This window comes from Vulpes vulpes, chromosome X (assembly GCF_048418805.1).
Source record: "Vulpes vulpes isolate BD-2025 chromosome X, VulVul3, whole genome shotgun sequence".
Taxonomy (NCBI): domain Eukaryota; kingdom Metazoa; phylum Chordata; class Mammalia; order Carnivora; family Canidae; genus Vulpes; species Vulpes vulpes.
The window spans coordinates 56527225-56553584 of record NC_132796.1 but is presented as its reverse complement, the minus strand read 5'-3'; the positions used below and the strand labels follow the sequence as shown (position 1 = coordinate 56553584).

The window sequence follows — 26360 nt, the reverse complement described above, 5'->3', positions numbered from 1 at the left end:
GACCCAATCCCAAGACCCCAGGGTCACGATCTGGGCTGAAGGCAGATGCTCAATCAACTGGGCCACCCAGGTGTCCCACATTTTGGTTTTGATTTGCATTTCCCTGATGATGAGCAATGTTGAGCATCTTTTCCTGTTGGCCATCTGTATGTATTCTTTGGAAAAATGTCTGTTCATGTCTTTTGCCCATTTTTAAATTGGATTCTCTCTGTTTTTTTTGGTGTTGTATAAGTTCATTTTTAAAAATATTTATTTATTCATGAGAGACACAGAGAGAGAGCCAGAGACAGAAGGCAGAGGGAGAAGCAGGTTCCCTGGGGGAGATCCTGATGTGGGACTCATTTAGTCCATTTAGCATTTAGTCCATTTGCATTCAAAGTAGTTAATAATTATTGCCATTTTAAAATTTTTTTATGGTTTTTGTAGTACTTCTGTCTTGCTCTCCTCATTGTTTCATTCTGTTCATTAGTGATTCCTTTCTTATATGTTTTGCATATCTATTACCAGTTTTTGACTTGTAGTTATCATTATGCTTATATATTATCTTCTGTGTATAGCAGTCTATTTTTAGCTGGTGGTTGATTAAGTATGATTGGTTGGTTCTGAACGCACTAAAGTTTTACTCCCTCCTGCCATGTTTTTCATATATGGTATCTTATTTTTCATCCTTTTATTTTGTGAATTCTTTTAAAAATTTTTTCAGATGTATTCTTTTTAAATTTAATTATAATTTTTAGTTTGAATTCAATCTGCCATCATAAAGTCCATCATTAGTTTTGTGTGTAGTTTTCAATTATTGATCAGTTTCATATAACACCTGTTGCTCATCACATCATGTGGTCTTCTTAATGCCTGTCACCCAATTACCCCCATCTCCCCTTCAGCAACCTTTAGTTTCCTAGAGTTAAGAGTTTCTTATGATTTCTTTTCCTTTCTAATCTTTCTCCCCATTCAGTTTCATCCCTTTCCCTTATGATCCCTTGCACTATTTCTCATATTCCACATATGTGTGAAATCATATGCTAATTCTCTTTTCTCCAATTGACTTATTTCTCTTAGCATTTTTTTTAAAGATTTTATTTATTTATTCATGAGAGACCCAGCGAGAGGCAGAGACACAGGCAGAGGGAAGAGAAGCAGGCTTCATGCAGGAGCCTGATGCGGGACTTAATCCCAGAACTCCAGGATCACACCCTGAGCCGAAGGCAGACGCTCAGCCACTGAGCCACTCAGGCATCCCATAAGGCTAGTTTTGTAGTGACAAACTCTTTTAAGTTTTTTCTGTCTGGGAGCTCTTAATCTATTGCTCTACTGTGAGTTGTAGCGTTGTTGCTAGAATACTCTTTTTTTTTCTTCAAATTTTTATTTAACTTTTAGTTAACATATAGTGTAGTATTGGTTTAAGGTGTAGAATTTAGTGATTCTTTACTTACATATAGCACCTATTGCTCATAACAAGTACCCTCCTAAATACCTATGACTCATTCAGCCCATCCTGTAACCGCCTCCATCCATCAACCCTCAGTTTGTTCTCTGTCATTAAGAGAGATGGTTTATTTTCCTCTCCCACTTTCCCCTTTCCCATATATTCATCTGTGTTCTTTTTAAATTCTACATATGAGTGAAATAATATAGTATTTGTCTTTCTTTGACCTATTTCATTTAGCATAATATACTTCAGCTCTAGCCATTTCAATGAAATGGAAGATTTCATTCTTTTTAAAGGCTGAGTAATAATTCCACTGTATAAATAACATATCTTTATCCATTCATCAGTGGATGACATTTGGGTACCTAGTAGTGCAATTGCTAGGTCATAGGGTAGGTGTATTTTTCTCTTTTTGAGTAACCTTAATACTGTTTCCAAAGCAGCTGTACCAGTTTGCATTCTCTTCAGCATTGTAAGAGTACCTTTTTTCTGCATCCTTGCCACCATCTATTGTTTCCTGTGTTAATTTTAGCCATTCTGACAGGTGTGAGGTGGTATCTCATCATGGTTTTGATTTGTATTTCTCTGATGAGTGATGTTCAGCATCTTTTCATGTGTCTGTTAGCCATCTAGATGTCATCTTTGGAAAAATGTCTTTTCATCTCTTCTGCCCGTTTCTTAACAGGGTTATTTGTTTTTTGGGGTGTTGAGTTTGATTAAGTTCTTTATGGATTTTGGCTACTAACCCTTTATCACATATGTCATTTGCAGATATCCCTTTTTTTCCATAGGCTGCCTTTAAATTTTATTGTTTCCTTTGCTGTGCAGGAAGGTTTTATTTTGATGAAGTCCCAATAGTTCATTTTTCCTTTTGTTTCCTTTGTCTCTAGTCAACATGTCTAGGAAGAAGTTGCTACGACCGACTTGAAAGAGATTGCTGTCTGTGTTCTCCACTAGGAATTTGTTGGTTTCCTGTCTCATCTTTAAGTCTCACACATTTTGAATTTCTTTTTTGAGTATGGTGTAAGAAAGTGGTCTAGTTTTGTTTTTCTGCATGTTACCTTCCAGTTTCCCCAACATCATTTGTTGAAGAGACTGTCTTTTTTCCATTGGATATTCTTTCCTGCTTTGTCGAGATTACACAAAGAGTTGTGCGTCCATTTATGGGTTTTTTATTTTGTTTCATTGATATGTGTCTGTTTTTGTGCCAGTACCGTACTGCCTTGATCACTACAGCTTTGTAAACATACAGCTTGATGTCTGGAATGTGATGTCTCCAGGTTTCGGTTTCTTTTTCAAGATTGCTTTGGCTATTCGGGGTCTTTTCTGGTTCCATACAAATTTTTAGGATTGTGTTTTTAGTGTTCTGAAAACTGCTGCTGTTATTGTGATAAGGATTGCATTAAATGTGTAGATTGCTGTAGGTAATAAAGATATTTTAACAATGTCCTCCAGTCCCTAAGTATGGAATGTTTTTCTATTTCTTGGTGTCCTTTTAATTTTTATTCATCAGTGTTTTATAGTTTAGAGAGTATAGATCTTTTACCTCTTTGTTTAGGTTTATTCCTAGGTATCTTACGGTTTTTGGTGCAGTGTAAACAGCAACGATTCTTTTTTTGTTCCTGCTACTTGATTATTGGTGTATAGAAATTAAACATATTTCTGTACATTGTTTTTATATTCTACTCCTTTGCTGAATTCATGTATTCTGGCATTTTTTTTGTGTGTGTGAAATCTTTCTGGTTTTCTACATAGATTATCATCTCACCTGCAAAAAATGACAGTTTGACCTCTTTGTTGCTGATTTGGATGCTTTTTCTTTCTTTATTTTGTCCCAATTGCTGAGACTAGGACTTCCAATAGTATGTTAAATAGTAATGGGAAGAGTGGATATCCTTGTCTTGATCCTGACTCTTGGGAAAAAGCTGTCAGTTTTTCTCATTTGAGGATGATACTAGTTGTGGGTCTTTCACGCATGGTCTTTATGATGTTGAGGTATGTTCTATCTATACTGTTTCTGTTGAGCAAAAATGGTTGCTGTATTTTGTCAAATGTCTTTTCTGCCATCCTTTGAGAAGGATCATGTTTCTTATCCTTTCTTTTATTAACATGGTGTATCACATTGATTTGCATATATTGTACCACTCTTGCAGCCCAGGAGTAAATCCCATGTGATCATAAATAGTCGTCTTAATGTATATGATTAAATTTGCTATTGTCTTGAGAATTTTTGCATCCATGTTCATCAGGGGCATTGGCTTCCTTTTTAGTGGAGGTCTTTGTATGGTTTTGAAATGAAAGTGATCCTGGTTTCAGTAGAAGGACCTTGGAAGTTTTCCTTCCATTTCTACTTTTAGAGCAGTTTGAGAAGAATAGGCATTAACTCTTCCTTAGATATGTGTGAAAATTCTCCTGGGAAGCCATCTGGCTCTGAACTTTTGTTTTTTGGGAGATTTTTGTTAATTGATTCAGTTTCTTTCCTGGTTCTCAGTCTGTTCAAATTTTCTATTCCTCTTTAAGTAATTTGTATGTTTCCTGGAATTGATCCATTTCTACCAGTGTGCCTGGTTTGTTGGCAAGTCATTTTTCATAACATTCTGTTATAATTGTGTTTTTATGACGTTGGTGGTCATTTCACCTCTTTCATTGGTAATTTCATTTATTTGGATCCTTTCTCTCTTTTTTTTTAAAGGTATTTATTTATTTATTTATTATTATTATTATTATTTATTTATTTATTTATGAGACACACACAGAGAGAGGCAGAGACATAGGCAGAGGGAGAAGCAGGGTCCTTCTGGGGAGCCTGATGCAGTACTTGATCCCACATCCTCAGGATCACACCCTGAGCCTGAAGGCAGAGGCTCAACGACTGGGACACCCAGGCATCCCTCCTTTCTCTTTTTTAAAGTCTGGCGAGTGGTTCATCAATCTTATTAATTCTTTCAGTGAACCAGCTCTCAGTTTCCTTTTGTCTTATTCTGTTGGTTTTTTTTTTTTCTTGTTGTTGTTTGTAAATCCCTTGTTTCGGCTCCAATATTTATTATTTCCCTTCATTTGCTGTCTTAGGATTTTTTGCTGTTCCTTTTCCAGCTTCTTTAGGTATAAGTTTAGATTTTTTAAAAAGATTTCTTTATTTATTCATGAGAGACAGAGAGAGGCAGAGACACAGGCAGAGGGAGAAGCAGGCTCCAAGCAGGGAGCCCTTCTTCTCCCTTCACTTCTATTCCCTTTCACTATTATTTATATTCCCCAAATGAATGAGAACATACACTGTTTGTCCTTCTCCGATTGACTTACTTCACTCAGCATAATACCCTCCAGTTCCATCCACGTTGAAGCAAATGGTGGGTATTTGTCGTTTCTAATGGCTGAGTAATATTCCATTGTATACATAGACCACATCTTCTTTATCTATTCATCTTTTGATGGACACCGAGGCTCCTTCCACAGTTTGGCTATTATGGACATTGCTGCTATAAACATCGGGGTGCAGGCGTTCTGGCTTTTCACTGCGTCTGTATCTTTGGGGTAAATCCCCAGCAATGCTATTGCTGGGTCGTAGGGCAGATCTATTTTTAACTCTTTGAGGAACCTCCATACAGTTTTCCAGAGTGGCTGTACCAGTTCACATTCCCACCAACAGTGCAAGAGGCTTCCCCTTTGTCCACATCCTCTTCAACATTTGTTGTTTCCTGTCTTGTTAATTTTCCCCATTCTCACTGGCCTGAGGTGGTATCTCATTGAGGTTTTGATTTGTATTTCCCTGATGGCCAGTGATGCGGAGCATCTTCTCATGTGCTTGTCGGCCATGTCTGTGTTTCCTCTGTGAGATCTCTGTTCATGTCTTTTGCCCATTTCATGACTGGATTGTTTCTTTGCTGTGGAGTTGAATAAGTTCTTTTTAGATCTTGGATACTAGCCCTTTATCTGATAGGTCATTTGCAAACATATTCTCCCATTCTGTAGTTTGTCTTTTAGTTTTGTTGACTGTTTCTTTTGCTGTGCAGAAGCTTTTTATCTTAAGTCCCAGTAGTTCATTTTTGCTTTTATTTCCTTTGCTTTCATAGATGTATTTTGCAAGAAGTTGCTGTGGCCAAGTTCAAAAAGGGCATCCTGTGCTCTCCTCTTGGAGTTCGATGGATTCTTGTCTCACATTTAGATCTTTCATCCATTTTGAGTTTATCTTTGTGTATGGTGTAAGAGAATGGTCTTGTGTCATTCTTCTGCATGAGAGTGTCCAATTTTCCCAGCAGCATTTGTTGAGGGAGACTGTCCTTTTTTCCAGTGGATAGTCTTTCCTCCTTTGTCGAATATTAGTTGACCATAGAGTTGAGGGCCCATTTGTGGGTTCTCTATTCTGTTCCATTGATCTGTGTGTCTGTTTTTGTGCCAGTACAAATAAGCTTTCTGCCCTGTTTTGTCCTCTCTTTTTGAGATCCCTATTATGTAAATATTCTGACGCTTGATTGTGTTGCTGTATTGCTTAAATCTGTTCTCATTTTTTATTCTTTTCTTTCTCTTGTGTATCTTAATTACCTTCCAGTACTCTTTCTTCAAGTTCACTGATGTGTTTTTTTGCTTCGTCTAATCTACTACTTATTCCCTTTAATATATTTTTAATTTCAGTTATGGAGTTCTTCATCTTTGCTTGGTTCTTTTTTTTTTAACGTTTTTTAAAATTTTTATTTATTTATGATAGTCATACACACACACACACACACACACACACAGAGAGCGAGAGAGAGAGAGAGAGAGAGAGAGGTAGAGACATAGGCAGAGGGAGAAGCAGGCTCCATGCACCAGGAGCCCGATGTGGGATTCGATCCCGGGTCTCCAGGATTGCGCCCTGGGCCAAAGGCAGGTGCTAAACCGCTGCACCACCCAGGGATCCCTGCTTGGTTCTTTTATATATTTTATATCTCTTTTTGGGGGTTCTCAGTGAGATCCTCCACTCTTCTCAATTCTAATGAGTATCTATATCTAGTACTATTATGTTAAATTTTCTCTCAGGTATGTTGCTTATCTGTGTTTTCCTTGCTTCTCTTCCTGTCATTTTTTGATTTTTTTCATTTGGAGCATAATCTTCTGTCTCCTTGTTTTGTCTAACGCTCTGTTTCAATTTGTGTGTGTTAGGAAAGACATCTGTGTCTTCTGTACTTGTCATTAGTGGTCTTATGAATAAGACGTTCTATAGTTCCCTACAGTGTAATGTTCCCTATTCACCAGAACCTTGCACTTCAGGGCTGTCTCCTGCACGTGTTGTGTGTACCATACTGTTATGTCTGAACCACATTTTGTTTCAGTGCAGTCGGATCTGTGTGTCTCATTGCCCAATATGGGTAGAGTTTGGTCTCTTCATTGTTCCTAGGTCAGTGTGGGGATTGCTTGTGCTTGTGTTGGCTTATATGAGAAAATTTGCAGGACACACTCTTAACTACAGCGTTCCCCTTGTATTGTCGCCTGAGACTTGCATAAATGAGAGGGGCCTGCCATCATACCATTTGTCTGCCTTCCGCCTTCTGTGAGACTGCATTTCAACTAGTCTGTGTGCTTATTTGTCTCTTCTCCCAGGGCATGAGTCACTTTGGATTGGTTCTGGCCACTTTCAGGTTTGCTTGCACAATTCCAGGTTTTTTTTGGTGCCTCTTTAGGTGGACCTTTGCTGGGGTTGGTTTTCAATGGGGCAGATTGGAAGAGGTAGGTGAGTAGGCCAGGCCTGTGGTATTAACAAGGTATGCACTCATCTGCTCCGGATGGGACCTGGAGCTGCTTTGGAGAATTCTTTTGGTGGGCATGGTGTGCTGTTTGCAAGCTAGATGGAAAGTGTTCACTGGTTCCCAAAAGTGCCATGATATCTGGACTGGAGATTGGGGAGGTAAGTGGTACCTGCCCACTCTTGTTCTTGGAGTAGTCTCCTAAAGTTCCCTTCCCTTCTTGTTCAGGTTCTGAGATTAGTAAATAAACCAGTTTCCTTACTATATACCTTCGGTGCTTTTCAAACTACTGCTTCTATGTGGTGTCTCACCAGGGTGATGTCTCGTGCAGGCTCTTTAAAGGCAGAGACTCAGTTTCTTCTTGCCCTGTGGTTTTCCCAGAGCCCAGCCTAGATGATTTTTAACATTCAAAATGTTGAACCCCACTGATTTTAAAAATTTTCATTGTTGAGTTCCTCTTATTTTCAAAGTGAAATGTTATTAAGATTCATCTTTCCAGCGCAGGGCCTGCGTGCCTGGGGAGCCTGATGTGGGGTCTGCTCCTCTTCCTTCTCTGTGCTTGCAGTTTCCCTTCCTCCTGCAGTGAGTCTCTTGGGTCAGTTTTTTTCCTAATCGTGTCTATGACCTTTCTACCATTTTCTTTGTGGCCTCTTCTATTTATTTATTTATTTATTTATTTATTTATTTATTTATTTATTTATTAAATTTTTATTTATTTATGATAGTCACAGAGAGAGAGAGAGAGAGGCAGAGACACAGGCAGAGGGAGAAGCAGGCTCCATGCACCGGGAGCCCGACGTGGGATTCGATCCCGGGTCTCCAGGATCGCGCCCTGGGCCAAAGGCAGGTGCCAAACCGCTGCGCCACCCAGGGATCCCTGTGGCCTCTTCTTTATGAGTGCTGTGGAGAATCAGTTTTGCCAGTTTTTGGCTTGTTTTCTGTGTTATTTACACTGATATAGGTATCATCTAGGTGTTTCCATGGGTGGAGGGGAGCTTAGGACCTACCTACTCTATCATCTTCTCCTAAAGATGATATTGATACTTTTAATTCTAATTTGTTACCACAGATTTAATGATAATCTTCTTTTTGTATTTTAACTTCTCTCTGTAACAGAGAGATCTGGTCCTCTTATCCTCAATTTTTGTACTCATTTGCTCAGTCCCATGGTATCTACCTAGTTTTAAATTTGCTAACCATACAATTACAACAAAAAAACCTAACTAGCATTAAGTATTTGTTTTAAACTTTCTTTGTCTTTAGCATGATGTTATATTGTCAGGGTTCTGCGTCAAGTAGGTTGTTAGGAGAATTCTGCCTCTGGTTGTGGCAGACTAGCTTCATTTGCTTCCACAGGCAGATTATCTCCCACAAACACCAATTACAAACTTTGGCCAAAATACTGAAAACAGTTATGTGAAGGAACTGGAAAGTGACAAAAACCAGATACAGTTGGGAGGGGAGTTGACACATGGAAAAAGGAAATACTCTTAGTGAAGTCCCAGTTGTTGTGCTTTTTTTCTTTAAGGAAAGTGCTGGTTAGCTCAGTGAGTAGCTGTTAAGACTTGGATAGAAACCTCCATTCATATTGGATTAAGTATGAAGAAATTTAAGGGGACCCTAGTAGCTTTTGTAAAATGAGGGAGAAGATTCCTTTCAGAAGAGAGCTATAAGTTAGGAATTCCAAAAGCTGCAAAAACTCTGACTGTATCTGTGATTTAAATGTTCAAGTGTAGTCCAGAATCCAGGCAGCTCAGTTAGGGGTAAAAAAAAAAAAACAGTAGAAACCTTTTAGTTGCTTCCAATACAGAGTAAATAGTTTTTGGTTTGATTTCAGCTCAGTTAACTATCTGCTAATAACAGAAATATCAAACTCTTTGGAAGAATATAATGGGCTACAGCATCTTCACTTTATCTTTCTAAATGACCAGTACCAATCCAAAATACTAGATAGATGAAGAAAGAAGAAATGTGACCTGTGCTCCAAAGGAAAGACAGTCAATTGAGACCAATCTACAGGTGACTCAAGTGTTAAGATCAGCAGACAAGAACATTAAAGCAGCAGCTACAACTGAGCTCAAGCACAAAAAGACAAATACATTTATGATGGACAGAGAGATAGGAAATCTTATCATAGACATAAAAAACTGTAAAAACCCATTTTTAAACTCTAGAACTAAAAAATATAATTTTTAAGGAACAAATTATTGTACTTAATGGGAGATTAAAGGCAGCAGTATAAATGTCAGTGAATTTGATGATGGACTAATGGAATTTATCCATCTGAAAATAGAAATCATTAAAAAAGAAAGTGTACTGGGGCAGCCCAGTGGCTCAGCGGTTTAGCGTTGCCTTCAGCCCAGGGCGTGATCCTGGAGACCCAGAATCGAGTCCCACGTCTGGCTTCCTGCATTGGAGCCTGCTTCTCCCTCTGCTTGTGTCTCTGCCTCTCTCTCTCTTTGTGTCTCTCAGGAATAAATAAAATCTTGAAAAAATAAAAAAAAAAGTGTACTGAGCACTTGTTCTTCATAGCCTTTCCCCAATAAAACTGTATAGTCCTCAAACATGCAAAGAATAAGAATGTGTAACCTGTGCTCAGGGAAAAAAAATCAATAGAAATTGTCAATGGGCCCAGTGTTTTGTTGTTACCTATATACTAATCTTGCACATATTTCGTTAGATTTTTAGCTAAATTACTTCTGGTATTTGGGGTGCTACTTTAAATTCTGTCGCTATTTGTATTTTAAATTTTATTTGCTTAATGCGGATATGTAGGAATTCTCTTTATGTTGACCTTGAATCCTGTGGACTTGCTGGAGGGAGGATTTTTGTTTGTTCTCTTTTTTTGTCTTGTAGATTCCTTGGAATTTTCTACTTAATCTTGTCTGAAAATAGGGACAGTTTTATTTTTTCCTTTCATCTGTGTGCATTTTAATTCCTTTTCTTGCCTCATTATGCTGGGTAGGAATTTTTGTATTTTCCATTTTTATCTTGAAGAAGAATGGTGATGGTAGACCTTCTCTTGGTGTTTCTGAATTTGGTGGTATTCACTTTTTTACCATTAAGTATGATCGTTTTTCTATAAATAGTTTTTATAAATACTCTATCAAGTTGAGAATGTTTCCTTCTTTTCCTAGTTTTCTGGCAGTTTTTTACAGCGACATATATATTTATATATATATTCAGATAATTATAGATTTACATGCAGTTGTAACAACTAATATAGAGGTCTTATATATACTTTGTCCATTTTCACCAAAATGATAACATTTTATAAAACTATAATATATTACTGTAATCAAGTTATTGGTATCTACCAGTCAGACTCAGATTTTCTACGTTTTCCTTGTACTTGTGTGGGTTTACTAAGTTTTATACAATTTTATTACTTGAGTTGATTCACATACCCACCTTCACAGTCACATATCCACTCTCACAGATTACTCATCTTGCCCTTTCATAATCATATTCGCCTCCTTAGCCTGACTCCTACCCAGGCCTAATTCCTGGCAATCACTAATCTGTCCTCCATTTCTAAAGTTTTATCATTTCAACCATGTTACATAAATGGAGTAATATGAATGTACATATTAGAATTTGTTTTTTTCACTTCACGTAATTCTATAGAGATTCATCTTGAGTTGCCTCATGTACCAGTAGTTATTTCCTTTTTATTGCAGTGTAGTAGTGTTCCACGGTATGGATATAGCACAGTTTCTTTGAAGGACGTCTGGGCTGATAACATATTTAAGCTATTACAAATACAACTGCTCGTGAACATTTGCGTGAACATTTTCATTTCTCTAGGATAAATGCCTGGGAGTGCTGTTGGTGGGTCATACGATGGTAGCTTGTTTAAGATACTTGTAAACTGTAAAGTGAGTTTTAGAGAGGACACACTACTTTTATATTCTCAAAGCAATGTATGAGAGATGCAGTTTCTCTGCATCTATACCAGCATTTGGTATTACCACTATTTCCTTTTTAATTTAATATATTCTGATAGTGCTATCTTGTGGTTTTAATTGGCATTTCCCTAATGACTAATAACACTTTTAACACTGTTATTGAGATATGATTTATATAGCATAAAATTCACCCATTCACAGTATACAATTAAGTAGTTTTTGTATTTCACAGATGTGTGTAACCATCACCATAGTTAATGGTATAACATTTTTATCACCTCAGAAGAACCCCGCCCCCCAGTCCCAAGCACCCTCGCTAATCTACTTTCTTGGCTTTATGGATTTCCCTGTTTTGGACTTTTCTTATGAGTGGAATTGTGTAATACATGATCCTCTGTGACTGGCTTCTTTCACTTAGTGTAATGTGGTCAAAGTTTATCAATGTTGTAGCATGTTTTAATACTTGATTCCTTGTATGGCCAAATAACATTCTCTCATATGACATTTGTTTAATCTGTTCATGGATATTTGTCTTGTTTCCCCTTTTGGCTATTATGAATAATGCTATAAACATTTGTGAACAAGTTTGTGTATGGCAGTATATTTTCATTTTTCTTGGGTATATACTTAGGAGTAGAATTGCTGTGTTATATGGTACTTATGTTAAGTCTTTTGAGGAAATGCTAAAATGTTTTCCAAAGTTGGTGCAACTTTTTATATTCCTACTAGCAATGTATGAGGATTCTGATTTCTCTGTATCCATGCCAACAATTATTATCCGACTTTTTGATTTTAGCCTTCCTAGTGCATGTGAAGTAGTGTCTCATTTTGGATTTGGTTTTCATTTACCTCATGGCTAATGATATCGAGCATCTTGTCATGTGCTTGTTGGTAATTTGTGTATATTTTCCTTGGACAATTGTCTATTCAGATCCTTTGCCCAAATTTTATTTGGGTTTTTGTTTTTATTATTGATTTTTAGAATTCTTTATATATTCTAACCTTTTTATTATGATTAAATTTACCATTTTAATCAATTTTGAGTATACAGTTCTCTAGCATTAAGTACATTCTTAACATTGTGCAAACATCACCGCCTCCTATCTCTAGAAATTTTTAAAAATAATTTTAAAAGATTTTAATTGCAGTATAGTTAACCTACAGCATTATGTTACTTTCAGGTATACAATATAGTGATTCAACGTTTTTATACATTGAATAAAGTGATAAGTGTACTCTTTATTTTCCCTTTTGAATTTAAATTTTTTTTTATTGGAGTTCAATTTGCCAACATATAGCATAACACCCAGTGCTCATCCCGCCAAGTGCCCCCCTCAGTGCCCATCACCCAGTCACCCCATCCGCCTGCCTACCTCCCTTTCCATTACCCCTGTTCATTTCCCAGAGTTAGGTGTCTCTCATGTTTTATCACCCTCACTGATCTTTTCACTCATTTTCTCTCCTTTCCCTTTATTCCCTATCACTATTTTTTATATTCCCCAAATGAATGAGACCATATAATGTTTGTCCTTCTCCGATTGACTTATTTCACTCAGCGTAATACCTTCCAGGTCCATCCACATCGAAGCAAATGGTGGGTATTTGTCGTTTCTAATAGCTGAGTAATATTCCATTTTATTCATAGAACACATCTTCTTTTTTTTTAAATAAACTTATTTTTTGTTGGTGTTCAATTTGTCAACATACAGAATAATACCCAGTGCTCATCCCGTCAAGTGTCCAACTCAGTGCCCGCCGCCCAGTCACCCCCACCCCCCGCCCACCTCCCCTACCAACACCCCTAGTTCGTTTCCCAGAATTAGGAGTCTTTCATGTTCTGTCTCCCTTTATGATATTGCCCATTTATTTTTTCTCCTTTCCCTTTTAGTCCCTTTCACTATTTTTTATATTCCCAAAATGAATGAGACCATATATATATATATTTTTTTTATAATAAATTTATTTTTTATTGGTGTTCAATTTGCCAACATACAGAATAACACCCAGTGCTAATCCCGTCAAGTGCCCCCCTCAGTGCCCATCACCCATTCACCCCAACCCCCCGCCCTCCTCCCCTTCCACCACCCCTAGTTTGTTTCCCAGAGTTGGGAGTCTTCATGTTCTGTCTCCCTTTCTGATGTTTCCCACACATTTCTTCTCCCTTCACTTCTATTCCCTTTCACTATTATTTATATTCCCCAAATGAATGAGACCATATAATTTTTGTCCTTCTCCGATTGACTTATTTCACTCAGCATACTACCCTCCAGTTCCATCCACGTCGAAGCAAATGGTGGGTATTTGTCATTTCTAATGGCTGAGTAATATTCCATTGTATACATAAACCACATCTTCTTTATCCATTCATCTTTCGATGGACACCGAGGCTCCTTCCACAGTTTGGCTATTGTGGACATTGCTGCTAGAATCATCGGGGTGCAGATGTCCCGGCGTTTCATTGCATCTGTATCTTTGGGGTAAATCCCCAGCAGTGCAATTGCTGGGTCGTAGGGCAGGTCTATTTTTAACTCTTTGAGGAACCTCCACACAGTTTACCAGAGTGGCTGCACCAGTTCACATTCCCACCAACAGTGTAAGAGGGTTCCCTTTTCTCTGCATCCTCTCCAACATTTGTGGTTTCCTGTCTTGTTAATTTTCACCATTTCTCATTCTCTGGTGTGAGGTGGTATCTCATTGGGGTCTTGATTTGTATTTCCCTGATGGCCAGTGATGCGGAACATCTTCTCCTGTGCTTGTTGGCCATGTCTATGTCTTCCTCTGTGAGATTTCTGTTCATGTCTTTTGCCCATTTCATGATTGGATTGTTTGTTTCTTTGCTGTGGAGTTTAGTAAGTTTTTTATAGATCTTGGATATGAGGCTTTTAACTGATAGGTCATTTGCAAGTATCTTCTCCCACTCTGTAGGTTGTCTTTTAGTTTTGTTGACTGTTTCTTTTGCTGTGCAGAAGCTTCTTATCTTGATGAAGTCGCAGTAATTCATTTTTGCTTTTGTTTCTCTTGCCTTAATGGATGTACCTTACAAGAAGTTACTGTGGCCAAGTTCAAAAAGGGTGTTGCCTGTGTTCTCCTCTAGGATTTTGATGGAATCTTGTCTCACATTTAGATCTTTCACCCATTTTGAGTTTTATCTTTGTGTATGGTGGAAGAGAATGGTCAAGTTTCATTCTTCTGCATGTAGATGTCCAATTTTCCGAGCACCATTTATTGAAGAGACTGTATGTCTTCCACTGGATAGTCTTTCCTCCTTTATCGAATATTAGTTGACCATAAAGTTCCGGGTCCACTTCTGGGTTCTCTGTTTTGTTCCATTGATCTATGTGTCTGTTTTTGTGCCAGTACCACACTGTCTTGATGACCACAGCTTTGTAGTACAACCTGAAATCTGGCATTGTGATGCCTCTAGCTCTGGTTTTCTTTTTTAATATTCCCTTGGCTATTCAGCGTCTTATCTGATTCCACACAAATCATAAGATCATTTGTTCCAACTCTCTGAAGAAAGCCCGTGGTATTTTGGTAGGGATTGCATTAAATGTGTAAATTGCCTTGGGTAGCATTGACATTTTCACAATATTCATTCTTCCAATCCATGAGCATGGAATATTTTTCCATCTCTTTGTGTCTTCCTCAATTTCTTTCAGAAATGTTCTGTAGTTTTTAGGGTATAGATGCTTTACTCCTTTGGTTAGGTTTATTCCTAGGTATCTTATGCTTTTGGGTGCAATTGTAAATGGGACTGACTCCTTCATTTCTCTTTCTTCAGTCTCATTGTTAGTGTATAGAAATGCCACTGATTTTTGGGCATTGATTTTGTATCCTGCCACACTGCTGAATTGCTGTGTGAGTTCTAGCAATCTTGGGGTGGATTCTTTGGGGTTTCCTTTTTCTTTTTCTTAAAGATTTATTTATTTATTTATGTATTTATGTATGTATTCATTCATTCATTCATTCATTCATTTATGACAGAGAGAGAGAGAGAGAGGCAGGCAGAGACACAGGAGGAGGGAGAAGCAGGCTCCGTGCCGGGAGCCCGACGTGGGAGTCGATCCCGGGACTCTGGCATCATGCCCTAGGACAAAGGCTGGCGCTAAACCGCTGAGCCACCCACGGATCCCCTTTGGGGGTTTTCTTTGTACAGTGTCATGTCATCTGCGAAGAGGGAGAGTTTGATGTCATCTTTGCGAATTTGAATGCCTTACTTCTTTTTGTTGACTGTTTGCTGATGCTAGGACCCTAGTAGTATGTTGAATAGCAGTGGTGAGAGAGCAGATCCCTGTCATGTTCCTGATCTTAGGGGAAGGGCTCCCAGTGTTTCCCCATTGAGAATGATATTTGTTGTGGGCTTTTTGTAGATGGCTTTTAACATGCTGAGGAGTGTTCCCTCTATCCCTACACTCTGAAGAGTTTTGATCAGGAATGCATGCTGTATTTTGTCAAATGCTTTCTTCTCGTGTATTGAGAGGATCATATGGTTCTTGTTTTTTCTCTTGCTGATACGATCAATGACATTGATTTCTTTACGAGTGTTGAACCAGCTTTGCATACCGGGAATAAATCCCACTTGGTCATGGTGTATAATCTTGTTAGTGTACTGTTGGATCCTATTGGCTAGTATCTTGTTGAGAATTTTTGCATGTGTGTTCCTCAGGGATATTGGTCTATCATTCTCCTTTTTGTTGGGGTCTTTGTCTGGTTTTCAAATTAAGGTGATGCTGGCCTCGTAGAAAGAGTTGGAAGTATTCCATCTCTTTCTGTCTTTCCAAACAGCTTTAGTAGAATAGGTATGGTTTCTCCTTTAAACGTTTGATAGAATTCCCCTGGGAAGCTATCTGGCCCTGGACTTTTGTGTCTTGGGAGGTTTTTGGTGACGGCTTCAATTTCCTCCCTGGTTATTGGCCTGTTCAGGTTTTCTGTTTCTTCCTGTTCCAGTTTTCGTAGTTTGTGGTTTTCCAGAAATGCATTCATTTCTTCTAGATTGCCTAATTTATTGGTGTATAGCCGCTCATAATAAGGTTTTAAAATCGTTTGTGTTTCCTTGGTATTGGTGGTGACCTCTCCTTTGTCACTCACAATTTTACTAATTTGAGTCTTTTCTCTTTTCTTTTTAATACTGCTGGCTAATGTTTTATCTATCTTATTAATTCTTTCAAAGAACCAACTCCTGGTTTTGTTTATCTGTTCCACAGTTCTTCTGGTCTCTATTTCATTGAGTTCTGCTCGAATCTTTATTAATTCTCTTTTTCTGCTAGGTGTAGGATCTTTTTTAAAAAAATTTATTTATTCATAGAGACCCAGGGAGGCAGATACACAGGCAGAGGGAGAAGCAGGTTACATGCAGGGAGTCTGACGCAGGACTAGATCCTGGGTCTCCAGGATCACACCCCATGCTGCAGGTGGCGGTAAACCCCTGCACCACCCGGGCTGCCCTAGGTGTAGAATCTTTTTGCTGTTTTTTTCTCCAGCTCCTTTAGGTGCAAGATTAACTTTTGTATTTGAGTTCTTCCAGTTTTTAGATGGATGTTTGTATTGCAATGTATTTTCCCCTCCATACTGCTTTTGCTGTATCCCAAGGATTTTGAACGGTTGTATCTTCATTCTCAGTAGTTTCCATGTATCTTTTTAATTCTTCTCTAATTTCCTGGCTGACCCTTTCATCTTTTAGCAAGATGGTCCTCAACTTCCACGTGTTTGAAATCCTTCCAAACTATTTCTTGTGGTTTAGTTCTTGTTCTGCGCAGAGCCTCCACCTGAGCCTCTGCCCGAGCTGCTCCTGGGGTCCCTCTAGTCGTGTGCTCCAGCCTTTAGGGAGCTCGGCTGGTGTGTGGCTCACTCTCCCGCGGGGCGCAGTTCCTCTCTTAGTGACCCTGGGAGCCTTTGGGCATCAGTGCCCCTCCTGGGATCCTGCTCGAGTTCCCTGGGAGCGACTTTCCATCTGGGAAGATTTGTAAAGTTTCTGCTTCTCCAGGACTGGGCTTTAATGTCCTGGGGGCACTTGCTGCCCGGCCTTAGCCTGGCTCTTCGCGGGGCCCCTCCCCCTTGGATGCTATTTTATTTCTTTATTTTTTTCTGTCTTCCTACCTTGATAGAAGCGTGAACTCATCTCACTGTAGCATTCCAGCTGTTTTTTCTTTAAATCTCAGGCCGAATTTTTAGGCTTTCAGGATGCTTTGAAAGTTATCTAGGTAAGTTGATGGGGACAGGTGACTTGGGGACCCTATTCTTCCACCATCTTGCCCTGCCTGATCTCTCTAGAACTTTTTATCTTCAAATGAAACTCTGTACTCATTAAGCACTAACTTCAATCCTCTTTTCCTCAGCCCCTGGCAACTGCCATTCTACATTATGTCTGTATAATCTTGACCAGTTCAGAATACTCCTATAAGTCGGAGGTGTAAAATAGTTTTGTCCTTTTGTGTCTGGCTTGTTTTACCTAGCATAATGCCTTCAAGGTTCATCAGTTTTGTGGCATGTATCAAAACGTCCTTCCTTTTTAAGGCTGAATAGTATTCCATTGTATGTATATAGCATATTTAGTTTGTTATTCATCTGTCAGTGGGAACTTGGGTCAGATATATGATTTGGAAATATTTTCTTCCATTTTATTGGTTGTCTTTCATCTTCTTCATGGTGTCCTTTGAGGCACAAAAATTTTAATTTTGATAAAGTAATCTGATTTTATTGCTTATTTGTGGTGTCATATTTCAGAATTCATTACTAAATCTGAGTTCACAACAATTTACCCTTTATTTTCTTCTTCTTTTGTTTTAAATATTTATTTATTTATTTATTCATGAGACACACACACACACACACACACACACACACACACACACACAGAGGCAGACACACAAGCAGAGGGAGAAACAGGCTTCCCGCAGGGAGCCCGATGTGGGACTCATCCTGCATCCCAGGATTATGCCCTGAGCTGAAGACAGATGCTCAACCCCTGAGCCACCCAGGCATCCCTCTTTATTTTATCCTAAGAGTTTTATAGTTTTAACTCTTTAGGTCTTTTATGCATTTGGAGTTAACTTTTATATGTGGTGTGTGGCAGGGCTCCAAGTTCACTTTTTGCAAATGGATACACAATTATATTAGCATTACTTGTTGAAAAGACTATTTCCCCACTGAATATTCTTGGCATGTTTATTGAAAATCAGTTGGGAGAAAAAAAAAGAAAACCAGTTAGTTGTAGACAACGTGGTTTTATTTCTACACTTTCAATTTTCTTGACTGATCTGTATGTCTATCCTTTGCCAGTAATACACTGTATTAATTACATTTGTTTTGTTGTAATAATTACAGTTGTTTTATAGTGAGTTTTGATATCATGAAGTGTGAATCTTCCTGTTTTGTTTTTTGTTTTGAAGGCTGCTCTGGCTATTCCCGTTTCATTCTTTACAAATATTATAATGAGCTTGTCAATTTCTAGAAAGAAGTTAGCTGTGATTCTCAAAGGGAATCGCATTGTAATGGTAGATGAATTTGGGGAGTATTGCCATCTTAATGTTATGTTGGATTGTTTTCTTTATTTTCAGGTCATTCTTTAGAAGTAAGTAGAAATACAATTGATTCTTTTTATATTCTTGTGTTTTTCAATTTTTCTCTACTCTTTTACTAGTTCTAATCGTTATTTAGTGGGTTCCATCGATTTCCTATATATATTAGATAATTTCATCCCTAAAGAGAGATAGTTTTACTTCATTCTTTTCATTCTTGATACCTTTGATTTCTTTCTCTTGACTACTTAGTCTGGCTAGAATTTCCATTACAATATTGAATAGAAGTGGCAAGAGTGGGGAAAAAAAAAGAAGTGGCAAGAGTAGATTTCCTTTCTTGTTTCTGATCTTGCGGAGGAAAGCATTCACTCTTTCGCCGTTTTGTATGATGTTAACCTGTCAGTATTTTGTAGATAGTTGAGGATGTTCCCTTTTTTTTCTAAATTAAAAAATTTTTTTTATTGAGGTTTGATTTGCCAACATATAGTATAACACCCAGTGCCCATCCCATCAAGTGCCCTCCTCCTCAGTGCTTGTCACCTAGTTACCCCATCCCCATGTCTGCCTCCCCTTTCACTACCCTTTGTTCCTTTCCTAGAGTTTGGAGTCTTTCATCTTTTGTCACTCTAATTTTTCCCACTCATTTTCCCTCCTTTCCCTTATAATTCCTTTCACTATTTCTTATATTCTCTGCATGAGTTAAACCATATAATGATTGTCCTTGTCCATTTGATTGTCTTCACTCAGCATAATACCCTCCAGTTCCATCCATGTCAGAGCAAATGGTGGGTATTCGTCATTTCTAATGGCTGAGGAATATTCCATTGTGTGTGTGTGTGTGTGTGTGTATATATATATATATATATATATATATATATATATATATATCACATCTTCTTTATCCATTCATCTGTCAAGGACATTGTGGTTATTTCTACAGTTTGGCTATGTGGACATTGCTGCTATGAACATTGGGATGCAGGTGTCACAACGTTTCACTACATCTGTCTATTTTGGGGGTAAATCCACAGTAGTGAAATTGCTGGGTTGTAGAGTAGCTCTATTTTTACCTTTTTGGGGAACCTCTACATAGTTTTCCACAATGGCTGCACCAGTCTCTGGTCCCACCAATAGTGGAATAGAGTTCCCCTTTCTCCACATCCTCTCCAACATTTGTTTTTTCCTGGTCTTGTTAATTTTCGCCATTCTCACTGGTGTGAGGTGGTATCTCATTGTGGTTTTGATTAGTATTTCCCTGACGGCAAGAGATGTGGAGCATTTTCTCATCTGCTTGTTGGCCACTTGTATGTTTTCTTTAGTGAAATCCTGTTCATGTCTTCTGCCCATTTCATGATTGGATTTTTGGTTTCTTGGGTATTGAGTTTGATATGTTCTTTATAGATCTTGAATACTTGCCCCTTATTTGATATATCATTTGCAAATATTTTCTCCCATTCTCTAGGTTGTCTTTTAGTTTTGTTGACTGTTTCTTTTGCTGTGTAGAAGCTTTTTATCTTAAGTCCCAATAGTTCATTTCTGCTTTTATTTCCTTTGCTTTCATAGATGTATCTTGCAAGAAGTTACTGTGTCCAAGTTCAAAAAGGGTGTTTTCTGTGTTCTCCTCTAGGTTTTTGAGAGATTCTTGTGTCACATTTAGATCTTTCATCCATTTTGACTTTATTTTTGTGTATGGTGTAAGAGAATGTCCAGTTTTATTCTGCGTATGGCTGTCCAATATTCCCAGTACCATTTATTGAAGAGACTGTCCTTTATTCCAGTGGATATTCTTTCCTGCATTGTCGAATAGTAGTTGACAATAGAATTGAGAGCTCATTTCTGGGTTCTCTATTCTTTTCCATTGATCTAAATGTCTGTTTTTGTGCCAGTACCATACTGTATTGATGATCACAGGTTTGTAGTACAGCTTGAAATCTGGCATTGTGATGCCCCCGGCTCTGGTTTTCTTTTTCAATATTCCCCTGGCTATTCAGGGTCTTTTCTGATTCCATACAAATCTTAAGATAATTTGTTCCAACTCTGTGAAGAAAGTCCACGATACTTTGATAGGGATTGCATGGAATGTGTAAATTGCCCTGGATAATGTAGACATTTTCACAGTATTAGTTCTTCCAATGCATGAGCATGGAATATTTTTCCATCTCTTTGTGTTTTTCTCAAATTCTTTCTGGAGTGTTCTGTAGTTCTTAGGGTATAGATCCTTTACCTCTGGTTAGGTTTATTCCTAGGTACCTTATGGTTTTGGGTGCAATTGTAAATGGGATTGATTATTTAATATCTTCTTCTTCAGTCTCATTGTTGGTGTATAGAAATGCCACTGATTTCTGGGCATTGATTTTGTATCCTGCCACACTGTTGAATTGCTGTTTGAATTCTAGCAATCTTGGGGTGGAGTCTTTGTGGTTTTCTTTTCTTTTTTTTTAATTTTTTAATTTATTTATGATAGTCACAGAGAGGGAGAGAGAGGCAGAGACACAGGAAGAGGGAGAAGCAGGCTCCATGCACCGGGAGCCCGACGTGGGATTTGATCCCGGGTCTCCAGGATCGCGCCCTGGGCCAAAGGCAGGCGCCAAACCGCTGCGCCACCCAGGGATCCCTCTTTGTGGTTTTCTACGTCCAGTATCCTGTCATCTGTGAAGAAGGAGAGTTTGACTTCTTCTTTGCCCATTTGAATGCCTCTTGTTTCTTTTAGTTCTTTTGCTGAGGCTAGGACTTCCAGTACTATGTTGAATAGCAGTGTTGAGAGGGGACGTCCCTTTCGTGTTCCTCATCTTAGAGGAAAGGCTCTCAGTTTTTACTTATTGAGAATGATATTTATTGTGGGCTTTTCACAGATGGCTTTTAAGATAGTGGGGGAAAGTTCCCTCTATCCCTACACTCTGAAGAGTTTTGATCAGGAATGGATGCTGTCTTTTGTCAAATGCTTCCTCTGCATCTATTAAGAGGATCATTTGATTCTTGTTTTGACTCCTGTTGATGTGATCTATCACCTTGATTATTTAACGAGTGTTTTACCTGGAGGATAAAGTCCACTTGGTCATGATGAATAATCCTCTTCATGTAGTGTTCTATCTTATTGGCTAGTATCTTGTTGAGAATTTTTGCATCTGTGTTCATCAGGGATATTGTTCTGTAATTCTCCTTTTTGGTCAGATCTTTGTCTGGTTTTGGAATCAAGGTGATGCTGGCCTCATGAAACGAGTTGGGAAGTATTCTGTCCCTTTCTGTCCTTCAGAACAGCTTTACTATAATAGCTATTATTTCTTCTTAAACGTTGGATAGAATTCCCCTGAGAAGCCATCTGACCCTGGACTTTTGTGTCTTGGGAGGTTTTTGATGACTGCTTTAATTTCCTCGCTGGTTATTTTCTTGTTCAAGTTTTCTCTTTCTTGTTCCAGTTTTGGTAATTTGTGCTTTTCCAGAAGTGCATCCATTTCTTCTAGATTGCCTAATTTGTTGGCATATAGCTGCTCATAGTACGTTTTAAAAATCGTTTGCATTTCCTTGGTATTGTTTGTTATCTCTCTTGTTTCATTTATGATTTTATTAATTTGTGTCTTTTTTCTTTTTAATAAGGCTGACTAAGGATTTATCTTTCTTATTAATTCTTTCAAAGAACCAACTCCTGTTTTTTTTAATCTGTTCCACAGTTCTTCTGTTCTCTATTTCATTGAGTTCTGCTAGAATCTTTATTAATTCTCTTCTTCTGCTGGGTGTAGGATCTATTTGCTGTTTTTTTTCTCCAGGTCCTTTAGGTGCAATGTTAGCTTTTGTATTTGAGTTCTTTCCAGTTTTCGGATAGATGCTTGTATTGCGATGTATTTCCCCCTCAGGACTGCTTTTACTGTATCCCAAAGATTTTGAATGGTTGTATCTTCATTCTCATTCGTTTCTATGAATCTTTTTAATTCTTTTCTAATTTCCTGGTTGACCCTTTCATCCTTTAGCAGGATGGTCCTTAACCTTCACGTGTTTGAAATCCTTCCAAACTTCTTCTTGTGATTTCGTTCTAGTTTCAAAGCATTATGGTCTGAAAATATGCAGGGGACGATCCCAAACTTTTGGTATCGGTTAAGATCTGATTTGTGACCCAGTATGTGGTCTGTTCTGGAGAATGTTCCATGTGCACTTGAGAAGAATGTATATTCAGTTGAGTTTGGATGTAAAGTTCTGTAAATATCTGTGAAATCCACCTGGTCCAGTGTGGTCCAGTGTATCATTTAAAGCTCTTGTTTCTTTGGAGATGTTGTGCTTAGAAGTTCTGTGATTTGTAGAAAGCGCCACGTTGAAGTCTCATACTATTTGTGTATTATTATCTAAGTATGTCTTTACTTTGTTTATTAATTGATATACTTGGCAGCTCCCACATTAGGGGTATAAATCTTCATGATTGTTTGATCTTCTTGTTGGATATTCCCTTTAAGTATGATATAGTGTCTTTCTTCATCTCTTTCTACAGTCTTTCGTATAAACTTAAGTTTTTCTGATATGAAAAAGTGAGCTACCCCAGCTCACTTTTGAGTACCAATTTGAATGGTAAATTGTTCTCTGCCCTTTTATTTTCAGGCTAGGTGTCCCTGGGTCTAAAATGAGTGTCTTGTAGATAGCAGATAGATGGATTTTCCTTTTTTTATCCATTCTGATACCCTGCACCTTTTCATGGGATCATATTTCCATTTACATTCAGATTAACTATTGAAATATATGAATTTAGTGTCATCATAATACATACATAATACATAATACAATCTGTTTTTTGGATTTATTTCTTTGCACTTACTCTTTCTTTTACAGGTTCCCTCTTAATCTTTATTGCAGAGCCAGTTTAGTGGTCACTTATTCTTTTAGTTTCTGCCTATCTTGGAATCTCTTTTTTTTTTTTTTTTTTCTTGGAATCTCTTTATTTCTCCTTCTATTGTGAATGACAGCCTGGCTGCATAAAGTATTCCTGGCTTCATGTTCTTCTCATTTATTACCCTGAATATATCATGCCAGCCCTCTCTGGCCTGCCAGTCTGTGTGTAGAGGTCTTCTGTTAATCGGGTATTTCTTCCCATATATGTTACGAATGTCTTTTCTCTTGTTGCTTTCAGGATTGTCTGTTTATCTTTGGAATTTGCACGTTTCACTATTAAATGTCAAGTTGTCATTCTCCTTTTTAAAAATTTATTCATAAATATTTTATTCTTTTTGATGCTAGTGTATATTGAATTGTTTTTTTAACTTCATTTTTTTGTGGTTATTTGTAAGTACATAAAAATAGAATAGATTTAATAAAAATGTTTAGGGTGAACGGTTTTTGATATTTTTGTGGTGTCCTCTCTGTTTGATTTGAAAGACAGTCCCTTTTGTTAAGGGTCTTTTAAATATACTTGTTTTTTAAAAACCGGTTTAGGTTCTCGGAAAAGTTGAATGAAAAGTACAAGGATTTCCTATATCTTCCTCCCCACACATGCATAGCATCTCCCACCTTCCATAGGTTGCACCACAGCTGTATGTTTTTTTACCAATGATGACTGTACACTGAGAAGTCATTATCACACAGAACCCACATTTTGCCTTAGATTTCACTGTTGGTGTCATACATTTTAAGGATTTTGACAAATGTATCATGATATGGATCTTCCGTTATTTTATCATATAGTTTCACTGCAGTAAAAATTCCATGTATCCATTCTTCCTGACCCCTTAGTTCCTGGCAACCACTGATGATTTTAGTGTTCATGTAGTTTTGTCGTTTCCAAAATAATGTCATAATAGGTTTCCTTTCTCAGATTGGGTTCTTGGTAATATGTATTCAAGGTTCCTCAATCTCTCTTCATTGCTTCATAGCTTATGTTTTTTTAGTATTGAATAATACTACATTGTCTGGATGTACCAGGGTTACTTTATCCCATTCACCTTCTGAAGATACGGTGGTTGTTTCCATATTTTGGCAGTTATGAATAAAGATACTTACGAAAACGTTTATATAAATAAAAAAGGTGTTTATGTTAAATTAAAGTGTTCAGAAGCATCTGTGTACAGGCTTTTCAATGGATTAAGTTTTCATCTTATTTGTGTAAATATCAAAGAATGTGATTGCTGGATCATATGGTAAGAGAATGGTTAATTTTGTAAGAACCTGCTGAAATGTCTTTCAAAGTGGTTGTACCATTTTCCATTTTCAAAAACAGTTGAGTGAGAGTTCTATTGGTCCACATCCTCACCAACATTTGGTGTTGTCATTGTTCTGCATTTGTCCATTGATTGTGTAGTGTTACCTGATTGTTTTAACTTCCAGTTCCATCATGACATGCATCTTCTTATATGTTATCTGTGTATTTCTGGTAAGATGTTTTCAGGTATTTTGCCCATTTCTAATCATGTTGTTTATTATTATTGAGTTCTTTGTATCTTTTAGATAATAGTCCTTTATCAGATATGTCTTTTGTAGATATTTTCTCCCAGTCGGGGATAAAGACTTGTCTTTTATTCTGTTGAAGTTTGCTAGTATTTTGTTGAGGATTCCTCTGTCCATATTTGTGATTGAGTTCTTTAGATTTCTCTGTTTGTGGTTCCTTTACTGGTTTTGGTATGATATTGGTCTCAAAAATGTTAATTGGTGAATATCTCTCCTTTTTATAATAGAAGAGTTTGTGAAGAATTCTTTTTTTTGAATTTTGGTACATTTCAGTGGTGAAGCCATCTGGTCTTTTGCTTTTCTTTGTGGGTAGTTTTTTGATTACTAATTCAGTCTCTTCAGTTATAGGTCTATTCTCACTGTGTACTTATTCTTTAGTCAGTTTTGTTAGAGTGTGTTTATTAATTTGTCCGTATTTTGTTATCTAATATTTTAGCATATAATTTTTCATGGTATTCCTTTATAATCCATTTTTTTCTTTAGCTAATAAAGTCCCCTTTTAAATTTCTGATTCTAGTAATTTGAATTTCGCTCTTTATTTTCTTGTCAGTCTAGCTTAAGGTTTGTCAATGTAATTCATTTTTTTTTTTTTGTAATTCATCTTTTTAAAGAACTTTTAGTTTCAGTGATTTTTCTCTGTTTTTCTATTCTGTTTCATTAAATTTAGGTCTAATCTTAATTATTTCTTTCCTTTATGTTTAGTTTGCTATTATCTTTCTAGTGTCTTAGGTGAAGGGAATAAAATTTATTAATATTATGATTGGATTGTTAGGCTAAATTTTCTTTTGAGAGAAAATACCTTAGAAAATTACAATAGGAAATATTTTGATACAAAACTACTATTTTTAGCAACTTAGTACTTTTGAAGAAGGGGGTTAGTGTGTCAAGGGAGAAAATTCTAAGAATATTTTAATGTGAGTAATGTATTATGAGTAGTTGTACTTCATAGACTGAAAAATGGATTCATGGAGTTGTAGTTATTGTTCTGTTTGATAATGTTTTGAAAAGATATATTTTTTTATTTCTTCTCTTTTAAGAAAAAGTCGGTGGTTCTGGAAATAACTCAGATATGATGGAAAACAGCAAGGAAGAGGTAAGATTAATGTGAAACATTTAAAAGACTTATTTATTGCTAATAACCAACTAGAGTGTATGTTATCAGATTTTTTTAAAGATTTATTTATTGTTTTAAGAGAGCAAGTGAGTGCAGCAGGGAGGAGCAGAGAGAGGGAGAGAGCAGAAGCTGAGCATGGAGCCCAACTCTGGGCTCAGTCTCATGACCTTGAAATCATGACCTGAAACCAAAACCAAGACGTGGACACTGAACTGACTGTACCACCCAGGCACCCCAGACTGCTTCTCTTTAATA

At 37.4% G+C, this 26360-nt stretch overlaps 1 protein-coding gene across 4 annotated transcripts in view; it reads left to right on the top strand.

Moving 5' to 3' along the window:
* Window positions 1-26360, top strand: part of ATRX (ATRX chromatin remodeler) — a 321152-nt gene that overhangs the window by 73382 nt on the left and 221410 nt on the right. For all 4 annotated transcript variants that reach the window (XM_025985028.2, XM_025985027.2, XM_025985025.2 and 1 more), the window contains exon 3: window positions 26029-26084. In XM_025985028.2, coding sequence (XP_025840813.1) covers window positions 26029-26084 — 56 coding nt within the window. The remainder of the gene's footprint in view (window positions 1-26028; window positions 26085-26360) is intronic.